The 15,662-nt window shown below is 35.7% G+C and overlaps 1 protein-coding gene across 1 annotated transcript in view; it reads left to right on the top strand.

Moving 5' to 3' along the window:
- The window catches only part of LOC106466514 (bromodomain-containing protein 7-like), a 120,278-nt gene that overhangs the window by 96,738 nt on the left and 7,878 nt on the right, over positions 1–15,662 (top strand). The window contains exon 14 of the mRNA XM_013926805.2: positions 8,025–8,065. Coding sequence (XP_013782259.1) covers positions 8,025–8,065 — 41 coding nt within the window. The remainder of the gene's footprint in view (positions 1–8,024; positions 8,066–15,662) is intronic.

Genomic DNA, 15,662 nt, shown 5'->3' with positions numbered 1-15,662 from the left:
TTACCCTCATTATTTGCTCTTCCATCCTTTCAAGTGTAGAAGCAACCATGGTGGTTCTATTTGAAGCACTCAGTGATTCATTTCATTTGTGGATTTACTTTCTGTCCAGACAGGTTTTGGGATTATCAAAAACCTTTGCTAATCTACGAGATATTTGGCTTTGGGATCTTTGAATTTGGCATAGTCTTTAGTCCAGTGTTTCCCTTTACTCTTGCTGTCTTATTCTTCTTTCTTCTCATCCACACCTTTTCCACTTCCTGTCCAGTTTATTTACAAAATTTGAGTTAGGAAGTTTCAGATTTCTTACAAAAAGAAGCTGTTGAAATTGTTCACCACACATCTTCAGATTTTTATTAACATCTTTTCATAGTTCCAAAGAAATCAGGAGATTGAAGACCTGTGATAGATCTGTTTCATCTCAGTCATTTTTTGGACAGCTCCCATTTCAAATTGGAATATATAAGATTGTTAGTAAAGCTTCTTCAATATGGACATTGGATGACAAATAATGATATTAAAGTTACTTAATAACATATTCCAGTTCAACTGTCATCTCCCTAATTTATTTTATTTTGCCTTGGATTTGGCCTCATGCATTTTCTATCATGTAATCAAGGCCTTAGCCGGTCATGCTCATTCACTCTACATTGGCTTCTCATTGTACTTTCCACTCATTTTGTGTTGTACACACTCAATTGACTACTGTGATATGCAACTATATCATATGTTTTCTAACACCTTAATTGATATGTAGAATTTTTAAAAATCTTTGAGCAATATGGAGTATGTTTTATCTCCCAACACAGAATTTCTGTCAAGAGAACTAAGTTGTTTTCACTCTAGCTGTGTACACTGAACTAGGTCACTCCAGTAGGTCATAAAGATACTTTCTTACAGGAAGTATAGATGTCATACCATATTAGTAAGAGCACTGTTCTGTTGGCAAGTCACGTGATATCCCAAGGGCATAACCATCTTTTGCACCGAAATGAAAATATTTTACTGCTAGCCCTAAGTAGCCTGGCCATTGTTTTGTTTGTGTATATAGATACAGGTTTTCTTAGTTATGATTAAATACTAGAGGATATACTAGGGATTCAGATAAATTCTACTCTAGAGGAAAATTTACTCTAGAAAAGGAATTGCCTCAGATAGATCTTATTTTAGATTGAGAAGTTAGACTTCATCTGCATCTCTTTCTCCCTCTATCTAATGAAGGCTTTTACACCTAATGTGAATTATGAATAAATATATTGGTATTGTGAAAACATGTCTGTGGCCTCTTTCTTGTAACTAAGTCAAAAGCAGAGAAATTTCAGGCATTGCTTTATGATACAGTATATGTCAAATCATTCTGGATGCTGTACACTACACTCCGCAAATTCAGGACATTGAGAATACCACAGATCAGGTAGGAAGCAGAAATTTTGGTGCCATGACCACAGATACTGTGATCGTAAGAAGGTCTGTTTTATTTATATGTACCTTTTGAATTGCTTGAACTATCAAGTCAAAGCTTTGAAGCCTTGTTCATGAGTTAGGTTTTTGAGGAGTGATGGTTGTCACAGAGTTGTTAGGTTTAGAAGAAATTCTGTACTGGACATAGTATATTCGATAGTGTTTCAAAAATCCATGACTTTATTGTTGTTGACGCTGCAGGCCCAGAAAGGCCCTCTGAAAAGTGTTATTTGAAGATACGGGGAGCATATTATTTTCATTATTGTAGAACAGAGTATTTCTGTTTTGAGACTGAAATATTTGTGTAGGTAGTGAAAAGATGAGTAAAGATTAGTCATGCTACATTAACAAGAAAAAATAATTTGATCTTTTGTTTTCTAGTAGAAAATTAGACCCCTCTTGCCATGCATATCTGTCACATCCTGTCTTTCACAAATTACCAATAGTTCCCTGACATTTAATATTATATTATTTATAACTAATAAAAAGCCAAAGTTTTAATTTATCAAATGATGTATTATATTACATTGTTTTTTGTACAGAGAATTGTCTATTTCACTTCCTGTTCAAACTTTATTCCCACGGGAAACACATTGATGAGCTTAGCTGAATTTTTAATGGCTCTTATAGCAAAGCTAGAAAGCCAGAAAAATCATGATTGTTATTGGATATTTTTTGTTTTTACATTTTGTTTTCTGTGTTCTCAGGTGCATTATTCAATTAAATAAAAAAAATGTATTTAATGTTGTAATAGTACCATTAGTATTAAAAAGTAGGGTTAAGTTTCAACAACAGTCGGCAGCAAAAAGAAAGAAGATCTAGGTATTATATTTATTGTTTTTAATGTGTATTCTTTATTTATTATTATAAAAGTAACTAAAATTTAAAAATTTGAAATTTATTACATAAGATTAGATTAGGTAAGATAGAGAAAGATTAATAATAAAAATTAATAAGCCAGGGTTACCATCCTTCACAGCCTACCATTCCTCACATGACATTCTTTTTCACTTGGCTTTATGATAGGGGCCTATCAATTTCCTCTGTTGCGTGTTACAGTGTGGCTTTGTCTTCCATCTTTTGGTTTGCTAAACTTACCTCTGTGTTCCACTTTCTTGTTCTATCTGTGTTAATTTGTTCATTCTTCATTGCTTGTCCACCCCACCTTACTTTCTTCCCTTTCTCCAGATGATTGTTGCATTTTTCATGTGTTTCCCATCAGATCCGTCAGTTAACAATGTTTCTGGCAGCCTATTTCTGTCTTACTTTGGAGGACATCATCAGCACAGGTATGTGGATTACCCCGCATACCTATACATCTCTGAAATGGCTATGTGATGTAGGTTTCTGCTTACCTCCAGTCGCCATTCTATACACCTTTGTTTCTTTGTGACTGGTAAGTACTCAATATTTTTTTCTTTTGCTTTACAGGGTCTCTTGCTCATAGGTTATGGATCCCACTCTGTGGCGAATGGTGCCTGACCAGGTATACTTAATGTCAAATCTGTACAGTCCATCCTGTACTATTCCAGATACTTCCAGGCATTGGTTGCTCGACTTGTCCAGTTGTCATCTATGCATTAGTATCAACTATTCATACATGATAAATCATTACATGTTACAAGTTCATGTTATGCACTCTATAGAGATGGATTGTTGTGTGTGACTAATCTTAATTATATCTTGTGGTCTTTTGCTTCATAAGTATGTTTGTTCCGGACTGTATGCTCATGGAGTTACATGAGTGAAGCAGACAGGGATTATTGCCCATCTCTGATGCTCCATGGTATTGAGACTTTTCCTACTGTGGACCTGTTGTATAATTCCAGACACCGCTATGCTAGGTGTTGGTTGATCGACTGTCCATGTGCAGCTCTGCATTTCAAAACAGGGTATCGTGGTCACCCATTGCACTGTCTCCAGAGCTGTGGTTCTCTGGACTCCAATACATTTTTCCACCCTCTCTTCTCATGAAGTATGAGAGTTCTTGCCACTTATCAGTTTCTATTCACTGGGATGGTGGATCATGTAAGTGTGAGTGTTGCCACTCAATTGAGATTAGTGCAGTGGCATTCTGCTGGTGTTGATGGCATGATGTCCTTCCTACAGTGGACCTTATGTATAATTCCAGGTGCTGCCAGGTATTAGTTACAGCACTCTGCCATTTCTTTACATATCTATTGCAGTTTTCCCCTCTGCTAAGACATTCCTCCTTCCTCTCATTGTCCAGACTTTGTTCTCGGTGCATCAGGTGTTGTTTGGAGATGGTCCAGCCGTATAAGTCCTCATGTTTTGGGCTGGTACCCTCCTCCTACTGTGGACTGGAAGATAAATTCCTAATACTGCCAGATTTTGGAGTGGAAATGCAACCCCAAATTTTGGTCCCTCTTCCTACCATCCTCTAGGCTTCAGTTCCTAGTGGATCTGGTGTTGTTTGGAAGCTGGACGAGACACATGAATTCCAAAGTGTGTAAGGCTGTGTTCCCTGTTCCTATCCAAATTGGATGGCACATTCCCAATGCTGCCAGGTTTTGGACCAGAAGTGAATGCCTCTTGAGCTCTCCTTACTTCCTACCATCTGCTGGATGTAGGTTTCTGGTGGATCAGGTGTTGGTTATGTTGGAGATGTGCACATGTGGAAACAGGTTATTGGTATGGAAGCTCGTCTTCCCTCCCAGGACCCATGTATGAGATGAAAGGTAGAGGCCCCTCTTCCTACTGGAGACCCGATGTACGATTTCAGATGTAGCCAGGTGTAGGTTGAGGTCAAACTCCCATTTATGGTTTGTTGCACCCTAGCTACTTAATACCTGGGGGTCCCCTTCTTGTTGTAAAGTTTTTGAGGCCTCTCCATGTTTCCACTCTTTTGTTTTAGAAGACATTCCTGAATGGTGAAGAGTATACTTGGCTTAGAAGTGGTGTGGTCTCCCACTGTTGTTTTTTTTCCTTACCACACCTCATGGTCTTTCTTTGGATGCTTTCTAAAGGAGGATCATGTTCTCACCAGCTCTCCACCAGTTCAATGTGTGATTCTAGCTTTTTATTAGCAGAATAAGATGTCATATCAGAAGTTAATATTTTCCTAAACTAAAAATGTATTTCCGATGTATACTTACCCCCTCTCACAATTCCCACCCATCTTCCCCACTTTCAGTGTATTGGTTGACTTGGTCATGTCAAATCTTGAAATGATTAACAGGTGCATTATTGGATAGAGTGCTAGTTACGATAGGGGTAGTGTTGCACTTCTATTGGTGGAGGGTTGCTGCATGATGATTTGCATGTAGATATGCAGAATGAAATGGGAGTTAGAAGGCTAGTTGTGAGTGAAATATTTGTGCCAATAGAGGGCATTACTAAACAAGAAAGGTTTTTGTAAGAGGAGGTAAGTATCTATCGGAAATGCACTTTCAGTGTAGGAAATGCTAACATTTCTACCTTTATGCCTACCCTTCTCTCCACCTTCTTCCACTGGTACTACCCAAGGTCTGTTCTCTTAATTGCTACACTGTGGCCAGCCCAATCATGGTGTTTGATATATTTCCTTTATGATCATTGCTTATCAGCTTCCTCTACAGCAAGTTACAGACCTGCAATATCAGCAACTTTTCAGTGCCATGGGAGCCATTGTTTTTGGATCTGTTCTGAATTTTTTGTGTACAGTGTCCCCAAGTTCATAAACATTGTTCAAAGTGGTACTTAGTATTAGTTTTAAATTTCTTTACTTCACCTTTTTAAACTTTAGGAACTTATTCACATTATCGTCTTTCCCCTTGAGGCATATTTTTACATGTGCTTGTATCTAGAAAAAAAAGTGGATATCTGAGACCTCATTGCACCATTACCTTATTTTCTTGAAGGATTCTATACTTGTATCCAGATAGAGCTTTCCTAAATAATATAGGGGTTGTGAGGAAGAGAAACCAAAAGATCTATTTCACAATTGACCCAAATTTTCCTTCAAAAAATTGCTTTTTATATCCCTTTGGGCTGTGCATTTTTATATTGCATGTACCGAATCATTTATGGGTTTTGAAAATGATTGTGTCCAAATACATTTTTAAACTTTTACTTGCATCACATTGCTGCCTCTTCATCTGTAGGATTCTGTTTGCCTCCTGTAGTGATACTCTAATTCAGGTGGAATCCTTAAGAGGTAAATTCAATGACACTGCTAAATAAATAAAGTAAACCTTCATGGTCTCTCTCTTGGAACTTGTTTTTGTCCAAGACACTATTAAACACCCTGTTTATGGTTCCACTAGAGGGTGATGCCATCAGATGGCAGATGATACTTTGGCTGGTACCTTTTCTCACCTCCACGTGCACTTCCTTGTTTAGTGATTTGAGACATTGGAGACATAGTTGTTGTCTCATTGCTCCAACTAGGATAGGGTACACCAATTGGTCTCATTTTAATCTACTCTCACTTCCTTACCTAGAGATCCCATTGCACTATCCTCAAGTTGTTAAGTCTATTCTCAGACCACCTAGCTCTATTTGATTCTACTTGGGTGCCTACTAACTAGGCTCATTTCATGCCATAGTTAACCTTTTCAATTTTTGTTTATGGGGATTTTAACCCCAGTAGTGTTCCCAATCTCTAATTATTTATTTGTCTTCTCCATCAAGAATATTCCACTATCAGGTCCTGGATACCTGTCAAACTGTCACCTGAAACAATACTTACATAAGTGTCTTCATGTTTCTTAACCCCCATTTTTATTTTTTCAAATGGTGTCTAGGTACTCTGCTGAGAAGAGTACTTTCCCTTTGGAGTCTCTTAGAGGCTAATCCTCTCAACTCAATACTTCCATACAAATCCAACCTAATGTCCTTTGCTCTCATTCTGGATTTTACTAAGGCTCTGCTTATTCTCACCACTCAGTTGTTGTGATATAGATATATTGTATTTTCTGTCCCAAAACCCAACAACTGGTAATTTGGTTGTATTTTACTGTGATACTCTTCAGTTCCCTCCTCCATCTTAATGTTGTTGTTTTAGCTTACACAATAATATTGTTATTAATCCTTATCACAAAAACTGGATTTGTGATGTAAATAAAATTGATAATCTAGCTCACACTATAACAGTCATTGTTCATGAAGTTTAGTGATATTAGTAACTTTTAGGCCACTACTATGTCTGTCATGTCCCAGCCAGTGTTAGCTCTGACACTGTGAAAAAGGCCTTGTTGGCACTGAATATGGAAGATGTAGTGGGGTTGACATATTAAAACTTAATCTTCTTAACTTTTACTCATAAATTCTTAGAACTACAGTATTTCAGAGGTATGTGCTTGAAATTTTTTTCATTCTGAAAAACTTTAAATTTTAACACTCCATTTTGAACTAACACATTATAGCTTTTAAAATAAGGCATTGATAATATTTCAAATAAACATTTTTTGTTTAAATTAGAAAACATGAAGCCTTATTTACCACATCATTAAACTTGTTGATTACATTGCTACAATTGCCAAATCAGTGAAATATTTATTTTCAGTTTTAGACTCCATATTATTAAAATACATTAGAGGTACAGTTCCAACATGTCAAGATTTGGACCTGACCAATAGGCCATGATGGTATCAAATTACAACAAATGGTACTTGTTATAAGCTGTGCTCAGACAAATGAACAAATCAATTAGTAAAATTATTAGCAGTAACACATAGTAATATTTAATGCTACTTTGTAGTTTGAAGTGATAACATTTTTAGCTACGTTTTGCATTATATCCCTCCTAATTAATATTTGCTTCTGCTTTATAAAACTATGTCACTTAGCCTTGCCAAATTTGTATTTCAAAAATGTCTTATAAACTGGCTTGGAAGGATCAATTATAATTTAACCTCTGTTCTTTCAGGAAGATTGTGTAGAACATTTTTGTAAAGGATTGTTATTAATTATTAATGAATTATCTTGTAAAATAATTAAGGACCAAGCTTTATTAGGTGTCCATTTTTCTACTGAAAACATGTTGAAAAAAAGTCTTCTCTTATAAATATGTCTCTTACAGTTCTTGAAAATATAACTACTGAAAAACTTTGTGCTAAAAATCTAGCACTCGGACTACATTCTGTCATATTTTTCCACCTTGATGAAGATGACTACAGTTTTTCACATTTGTGTGTTCTCCTTTACCAGATTATATTGTGTCTAGAATAAAAAACAAAAAGCAAACAAATTGTAAGAAGCTTTTCACTTCTGCTGCCTTTTTTCTGTGATAATATTTTAGCTACCGACTTTGTTTACCATCCATTCTAAAAATACAAATATGTGATAGGATGAAAGCATCAAAGAAAATTATATTACATGAAAATTTATATATCACTAATATAAAAATAGTCTCAGTTATTTAAAAGATAAAGAAATACTAAATCATGTATTTTCTTTAGAAAAAATAATTTGAATTTACAATATACTTCAAAGAGTTTTGCCAACAAATTAAAGTTTTGTAAGGAATGTTTTATATCTCAGTTGAAATACTGTTATATGAATTAATTTAATTGGATATCCTGAAATGACTTAAAACAAAAGATAATCATTTTTTGTTTCCACAGCTGATAAGGTTCGAAAAAAGTTGACTGACCTAACATCTCAGGTAAATTCATAAGTTTTTAGTATTATTGTGATGAAATAATAAAAATGCTTATGTTTATGTTATGTATCTTTCTGCTGTTTTATTTGCAAGACTGTTTGTAGTTTTATCACACCTCCACTCAAGTATTTAATGGTAGGAGATTTATCTGGTATAGATTATTGAAGGTTTGTTGTATAGAAATTACGTCTGCATTTTTTTATTACTTTAAAGTATTTTTACAATTGGAAGATATGTTATATTACTCTTGAATTCAAGATGAATAAGCCAAGTACAAGAAGGATTCAGTGGCTGATACTCTAAACCTTTCTACTAAAATCGAACTGTTTATTTTTTTCATTGTGTTATGTATCCTTAGTGTTGATTATGTGGTGGATATTAACAAATGATAATTTCCTTTTTTATGTGCTTTTATTAAGGTGGATTAGAAAGTGGTTGCCAATCTCTGTGGTATATGTAATAATCTGAAAGAATGAGTAACTCTTAAACACAAGTGTTTTTTCTAGTTTTTAAGACAAATGACCAAAGCATTTAAACCTGTCAAAAGATTTAATATCTCTGCTTTAAGAGCAAAATCCTTACTGTAAAAGTTAAACTCACTAACTTTAGTTGTCTTTCCTTCTTAACCCTATATGCACAGGTGGAGATCAAAATGTGCATGTCACAAATTTTACAAAGGTAAATTCAGAGTTTAATTAATAAACTTTATTATCAATGATGTCAATAAGTTTGGCATCAAACTTTAGTTTACAATTTGTCTCAATGTTATGTAAGTTTTGGTTTCTTAATTTTCAAAGAACATATTTAAATAAATTCTCAGTTTTCACTTTTGTTTCAGATTTTCTTTCTTCTTTGATATGTGTTTCATTCTGTCCACCAATTACATGCATGAACTATAGATATAGATAAGTCAATATTTAAAATATGAACCCCATCTTTATTTTTTCACATATCACTAATTTTGATAAACTCACCACAGAAGTTCCTCCAAAATTTTCATGCTCTTGAAATTACTTATTACTCAAGCTTACTTGTCAGTGGTACATATTTTCATAACAAACAGAAAGATCATTATGTGAACTATGTGATTATGATGTCTTTATGATAATTAATTCTGGTAAAAGGCATCATTTCTCAAGCATATTTTATTAAGTAAAGACTGATGTCTGTGTTCCAGTAAGTGATAAAATTTTTTAAATATTTTTATAGGTCAGTTAGAAAGTCAGATAAATTACTGTCGTTTGGTGCATTCTGTTTTACTGTTTGGATTATTGTCTATTTTTTAAAATGCATATTTGAAAGATACCTGAATTATCTTTTGGACATCAAACTTAATGAGAAAAATTTATGGGTAATGAAGTGTGGTTTCTGAAAGCAAAAGACCTCAATCTTGAAGTAAGTATCAAACTTCTTATTTGTTTATTTCTTGATATATATATTAACAAGAGTAACTAAGATGTAAAGATAAAAACTTACTAGGTTAGATAATAAAAACTTTGCCCCGAGGACCATTCACAGTTAAAGGTTATGAGATGTAACCTGAATTTTGTTTACCTTCAACTCTCCTCACTCCCTTTGGGTTTGTGTTATTGATATTTACAGTGGTTGGACACAGTTGAAAGAGCAATAAAACAATGAATTGTAACTAGATGTAAATCGTTACTTAGCCTTATACAATCTGCAGTCAATCGAGAAAGAAAAAAAGGGTAATTTAGATTTATTTCTCATATTTTATGGGGTAGAGAAAATAACAGAAAAGAAATAAAATAAAGTTTTACTGAAAAGAAACTTTTGATATTGATTTAGGAGTTTCTTGAGGTTATTTAAATGAAACTTGACAACTGTAAGATGAAATTTATTTTTATTTTTAACATTAAATCATCTTGTACTCAGACTGACTGAAATAAATTCAGATAGAAATCTTTAGAAAAGATACTTTATTGAAAATTCTAATTTTTTGTGTACACTATAATTATAATGTGTACTAAAAGATTAATAAATATTGTGAAAATACATTAAGTATAACTGAAATTATGGAATTTATAGGAAACATTTATTCTCCAGTGTGGGCTTGGTCCTTTGGATTGACCCCATGCATATAGGATTAAAGCTAGTTAACTAACTATACAATGGATAAAAGTGAGTTTTGTCTTCAGATATGCAAAGTTCAAAAATACTGTCACTGCCTCAGCAATCTACCTGGTTATTGAGTTTGGAAAATACATGTGTCATTACCAAAAGTTAGATTGAAAAGCATGTGAATTCTGTCAAATGCACTTGATCTCAAAGTTATAAATTTAGCTTTTGGCTGCAGTGTTTTCTCTTAGTGTATTCTCTAGTCAGTTCCAGCCAACAGTGTATGTAATGAGCAACTGTTCTCAGAAGTTGGCAACTTTTATGAAGCAGAGAGAAACCAATTTCCTGATTTACAGGAGGTCCGAGTTAAAGTTTGCTCCAGCCCCTCCACCATTTGAGGGAGGGATTCTAGCTATTTCTGATGTCTTTTACTGGAATGGACATAACTCTTCTAAAGAGACCACAGAAGATGTGCCAGAAGTGTTGAGTGTTGTGGTACTTTATATTCGATAACAAATTATTATTTGATGTTTGAGACCAAAAACATTAACACCAAATGGTTCTCAAGTAATAATTTAATGTGACTTAGTGGTTTATGTTTTATATATATTTATGATCATAACATTCATAATTTTAAATTTCTGTTAGTGTTCAACACAAACCAAACCTTTTCTTCATCCTTTGATGTTCATGGACATCCCAAAGGTGTTGGAATCATGGATTGATTTTGCCCATTTGCATTCTTCCTTGTCATTGTTGGCCTCTATGCTTTCTTTGGCTCCTGTTGGAAATCATGGCACAACTGCTAGTCGTGTGTTCCAACCCCCAGCTTCTGCTCCTTGATCTATTGATATTCAGAATAGATTCTTTTCTAATCTTTGAGGCTCCTCTGCTTGGGCAGACCTTTGGCAAATGGCGTCGGTGACTACCCTATGCGGGTGGGGTCTGTGGGAGTGAGGTCACAACATTTTCTGGACACCTTGAATTCCTTCACCACAGATCCATGGGTACTTCAGGTTCTGGCATCAGGGTTGGTCATTTAGTTCATTTCTACACCTCCATTATCCTCCCAACCAATGGTATTTCCACCCTCAACAGATCTGTGGAGTGTGGATCTTCGTTCCAAGATGATCAGAGAGTTATTGGTTGAGGGGGTGGCAGAGAGAGTTGATCTAGTTTTTCCGGGATTTTATTTCCGTTTATTTGTTGTGCCCAAGAAGATGGAAGATTGGCAGCCAATCATCGGTATTTCTCACTTCAACCAATTCTTAGATCCTTCCAGGTTCACAATGGAGTTCTTTCTTAACCTATGTTGGCATTTTTCACCAGGTCTGTGGATGACTAAATTCAATGTTGCTGATGCATTTCTTCACATTCCCATAGTGAAGGCTTCCCACTACTAGAGTTGTTTGAGCTTTTTTTCTTGCCAACTTCATTCTTTTGGCCAGTGCACACACCATTATATGGACGACTGATTACTTCTGGCCTCATCTCATCAGCTGGCAGAACAACACACCCAGATTCTCCTTTCAGAAGCCACCAAGGCTGGCTTTCTTATCAGAACCAAGAAATATGTTCATCTGGGTGTCTTTTTCAATACGTTTTTTAAGCCAGGTTCAGCCAATTCCCATCTTGCTCCAGGTTATGGAATGGGCAGTCAGGCTCTTACTTACATCTCCTTCTCTTACTGTGCAGATGATTCTCTCTCTCTCTCTAATGAGGATATGGGCATCCCTCAAATCTCCGATTCCTTTGGGATGAGCACATATCCGGTCCCTTCAGTGGTTGCTGCATGACCAATAGAATATGAACTGTGATCCACTGGATCATCCAGCCTCCTTATTCAGGAACAACATCTTAGATCTCGAATGGTGAGAGTAGGTGTTCCTATATTGCCCCCTTTCGTCCCAAGATTAATCTCTGCACAGATGCCTCACTCCAGGACCAATGATGGTCAGGAATTCCAGGGTCTATGGATGGAAGATGAATCTTCCTTCCACATCAGTATTTTATAAATTCTTTCTGTTCAATGAGCATTGGTTCCAGGTTTTGATCTATTGAATGGGAAAATCATCATGATTCATTCTGACAATTCCACAATGGTCTTTGATATTTCCCATTGAGGGGGCATGCATTCTTGGGAACTTTGTTTTCGACCTTTGGATATTCCCTACTGGGCTAACTCCCATCATATCAGTGTCCTGGCTTGCCATGTTCCAGGGATGATGAATTTAATAGCAGATCACCTGTCTCGGCCCAACAAGGTTCTCCCAACCGATTGAATGCTCCATCATGAGGTTTTCTGGTGGATTTGCTCTCAGTTCAGGACTCTTATAATCAATGCATTTGCAACTCATTGTAACATTCAACTACAGACATTTTGGTACACGGTACCTGATTCTAGGTCTCTATGTCTTTTCCCCGAATTTGTCTGTTACCCAGTTTTTTCTATGATTTGATCCATTACTTGGTAAGTACTGTTGGCAGCCCCAGATTGACCAGCCCAATCATGGTTTCTTCTTCTTCTTCACTATCTTCAAGAGTGTCCACCTTTGCCACTTCTTCTATGGCTATCTCTGTTGAGGAAACACTGTCTCATGAGACTTGCAGAACAATACCTGAACATCAAAAAATTTATTATAGTCTTACAACACTTTTGGCCCATATCACAATATATATATTGTTTTCTGAAAACATTGCAAGACTTTTACCTGACTTTCAAAAGAAAACATGAAGTTTTAGTTAACTTTTACATTCCATTTACTTGATATAACTTTGCTTGCTAGCTTGGCTCTTTGGATTATGCTAAAACCTTTCCAATTTGAATTACCTTTTCGTGATCTTCAAAATGAGTAAAAAAGTTTTGTGTGTCATACTCAAGGTGGTGACAAAAATTATTTTATGAAAAATAAGAATTGAAGAATTTCTTTTAATATGTTCTTGTGTGTATATACACAGCGTGGTCACAAGTAAACATGTTCTTGTGTATACACAGCGTGGTCACAAGTAAACATGTTCTTGTGTGAACACAGTGTGGTCATAAGTAAATATGTTCTTGTGTGTATACATTCATTAAATTGATTTATTTTTTCAATGAAAATCATAACTACGTGCTCCTTATTCTGGAAAACGTTCAGTTAACAATTTTGTGCTATACAAGAGCATAAATGCAAATAAAGACTGCACAATAATATTAAAGTCAATGTATTTATATTGGCAGAGTGAATTAAATCTATTTTTTCATTACTTGATAACTTTTGAATGATCCTGATACAAGCATGTGCTTGTTTGTTCATGTAGTTAAACATTCTGTCATACCCATCTATTATTTCAGTGCTGTGTCCTTTGCTTTGACTAGTCTTCTCCATGTTTGTCAATTCTGTGCATGGTTCTCTACATCACTTAGCATTCCTCTCTTTTTGTCATCTCTCCACATTTCTTGTAAACCTTTGATTCTCTATGCATGTCATTCATAGGTCAAACACCACTCTTCTGCCATTTCCCTCATTCCCCTTTTGTTTAGCAATAATTCACAACTCTGTTTTTATCCTCTGTTGGCAACTTATTTCTAAAATCCATCTTTCGTGCCTATCATTGAAACTGTCTATTCTCTCTCTTTTTTTCTGCTGTTTTATCCTTGTCTAACTCTGCCCCATACATCATCACTGGTATTACTGTACCATTATACATTGTGACCTTGGGTCTTTACCTTGATACATTTGCTTCCACAATACCTTACTCAGTATATTAAACACTACTCCTGCCACTATCAACTGCTATCTCACTTCTTTCTTAATGCCTTGGTTCTTCTATCTAAAAAGTGTCAAGTCATAGAAGAGGTTATGGTTGTGTTAATTCAGGCAGTGATCTCCCTCCTCTGATCTAAGCAGTATGAAGACTTTTCCTTGGTTGACACTATATACTTGAACTCATCCATACCACTGACCCAATGAAGTTCTGTTGTTGTAGTGAAACACCTGTACCCTAGGCAGGGGGGTCATATACAGTATGTTACCATCTAGTCCAGCTGGACCATGGAGCTCAATGAGTGCAGGAGAAAGCACTCCCTAAAGTCAGATACTGATCCTTTTTCAGTTACCCTATAGTAAAAGTCCAGATGCAGTATTTTTTTCATAGTTTAAAATTAATTCTGTTCAAAAAAGGAAAATGAACATAAGCATTTGTTTACGAGCTGTGTATGGAAACCCAGTTGCTATTCTTTCTGTAAAAGGGATTTAAACAGCATCTAACAGAGCAACCCAATTTTTCAATGCATGTCACAAAAGTTCATTGAATGGTTGAAGCAATAAATCATCACGTATGACAGTGGAAGCTGTGGACATTGTATTTACAAACCTGCAGGTTATTTTGTTAGGAAATTATATAAGAATTATCAGTGCTCTTTGCAGCTGCTGCTGACCTGTTCTCATACCAGATACAGAAATTGATTCAACTGTTGCACAATACATATTCAAACTAGTGAAATAGTCCAACATACTCCATCATGCAGTACAAAGGTTTAGTCAAAAAGGGCTCAATTTGAAAAAGATTGAAGCAAGTGAGGTGGCTTTGGATTTTCCACAATTGTCAACTGGTACCAGTATACCAGCTGAAGTATGCAGCATCATATACACAAGAACACTATCTGAATTTGAATATTAAGACAAGTGGGTCAGTACTGAATAGGATGGTCTTCTCCATAAAGAAATTCAGGCCTGCCAAGTTTCAAGTAAAGAGTACCCTTTCTGGATTCAGCTTGATGGTCATGGTGGCCCATTGATATTAGCCTGGTATTACCTTCATTATGCAGTTAGTATGAGTAATGTGATTCCTATGAGTCAAATGGCACAAGGAAATTTTTTAATGTAGAATGGTTTCTGCAGATCCATGTGGTGTCAGATATTTATTCCACATGGGGATATCTGAGACTTAGTGGTAATGAATTACCTCACTAGTAACCATATAGCATGTGTTCACCCATGATTGTCTCTGGAGGCATGTTTTAGGCAATCTCTTGTTTGGTTGGTGTCTGCAAGGTTTTTGTGGAGCTAGAATATCCTAAATGAAAAGGGCACTAGCTTGATGATGAAAAGCATAGGATTTACACTGCAAGGGCATAGTGAAGAAGTTTACTTGGAAGCACTGTTGATGTTCTGTAATATTGCAGTGGCCTGTGAGATGTAATAGGGCTTTGATGGGTGTGACTAACATACATCCCGTGTCCAGTCTTAAGATACATGTTTTGTATCTTTTCAATGATATTTAGCTGTGTAACATCCTAATCATCAGTACAGCATACTCTGGGATGGAGTGGATAGTAAGTCTTTGGTAGAGCATAAATAGGTGATGTTCTTTAGCTCTATTTCATGCTGCAACTTCCAGTGCAGTGATTCCTTTGGTAGCTCTGGTTAAAATGGTACCATGTTAATGTGGCTGAACTCTGTTTCGCCCGTTCTTGCCAATATATTCATGACCAAAATCGAAACACAGGCCATACATTCTGCACTTCATCCCCCACTATACT

Source organism: Limulus polyphemus, unplaced genomic scaffold, assembly GCF_000517525.1.
Source record: "Limulus polyphemus unplaced genomic scaffold, Limulus_polyphemus-2.1.2 Scaffold2284, whole genome shotgun sequence".
Classification (NCBI taxonomy): domain Eukaryota; kingdom Metazoa; phylum Arthropoda; class Merostomata; order Xiphosura; family Limulidae; genus Limulus; species Limulus polyphemus.
This window is presented reverse-complemented; position numbering and strand designations above follow the sequence as displayed.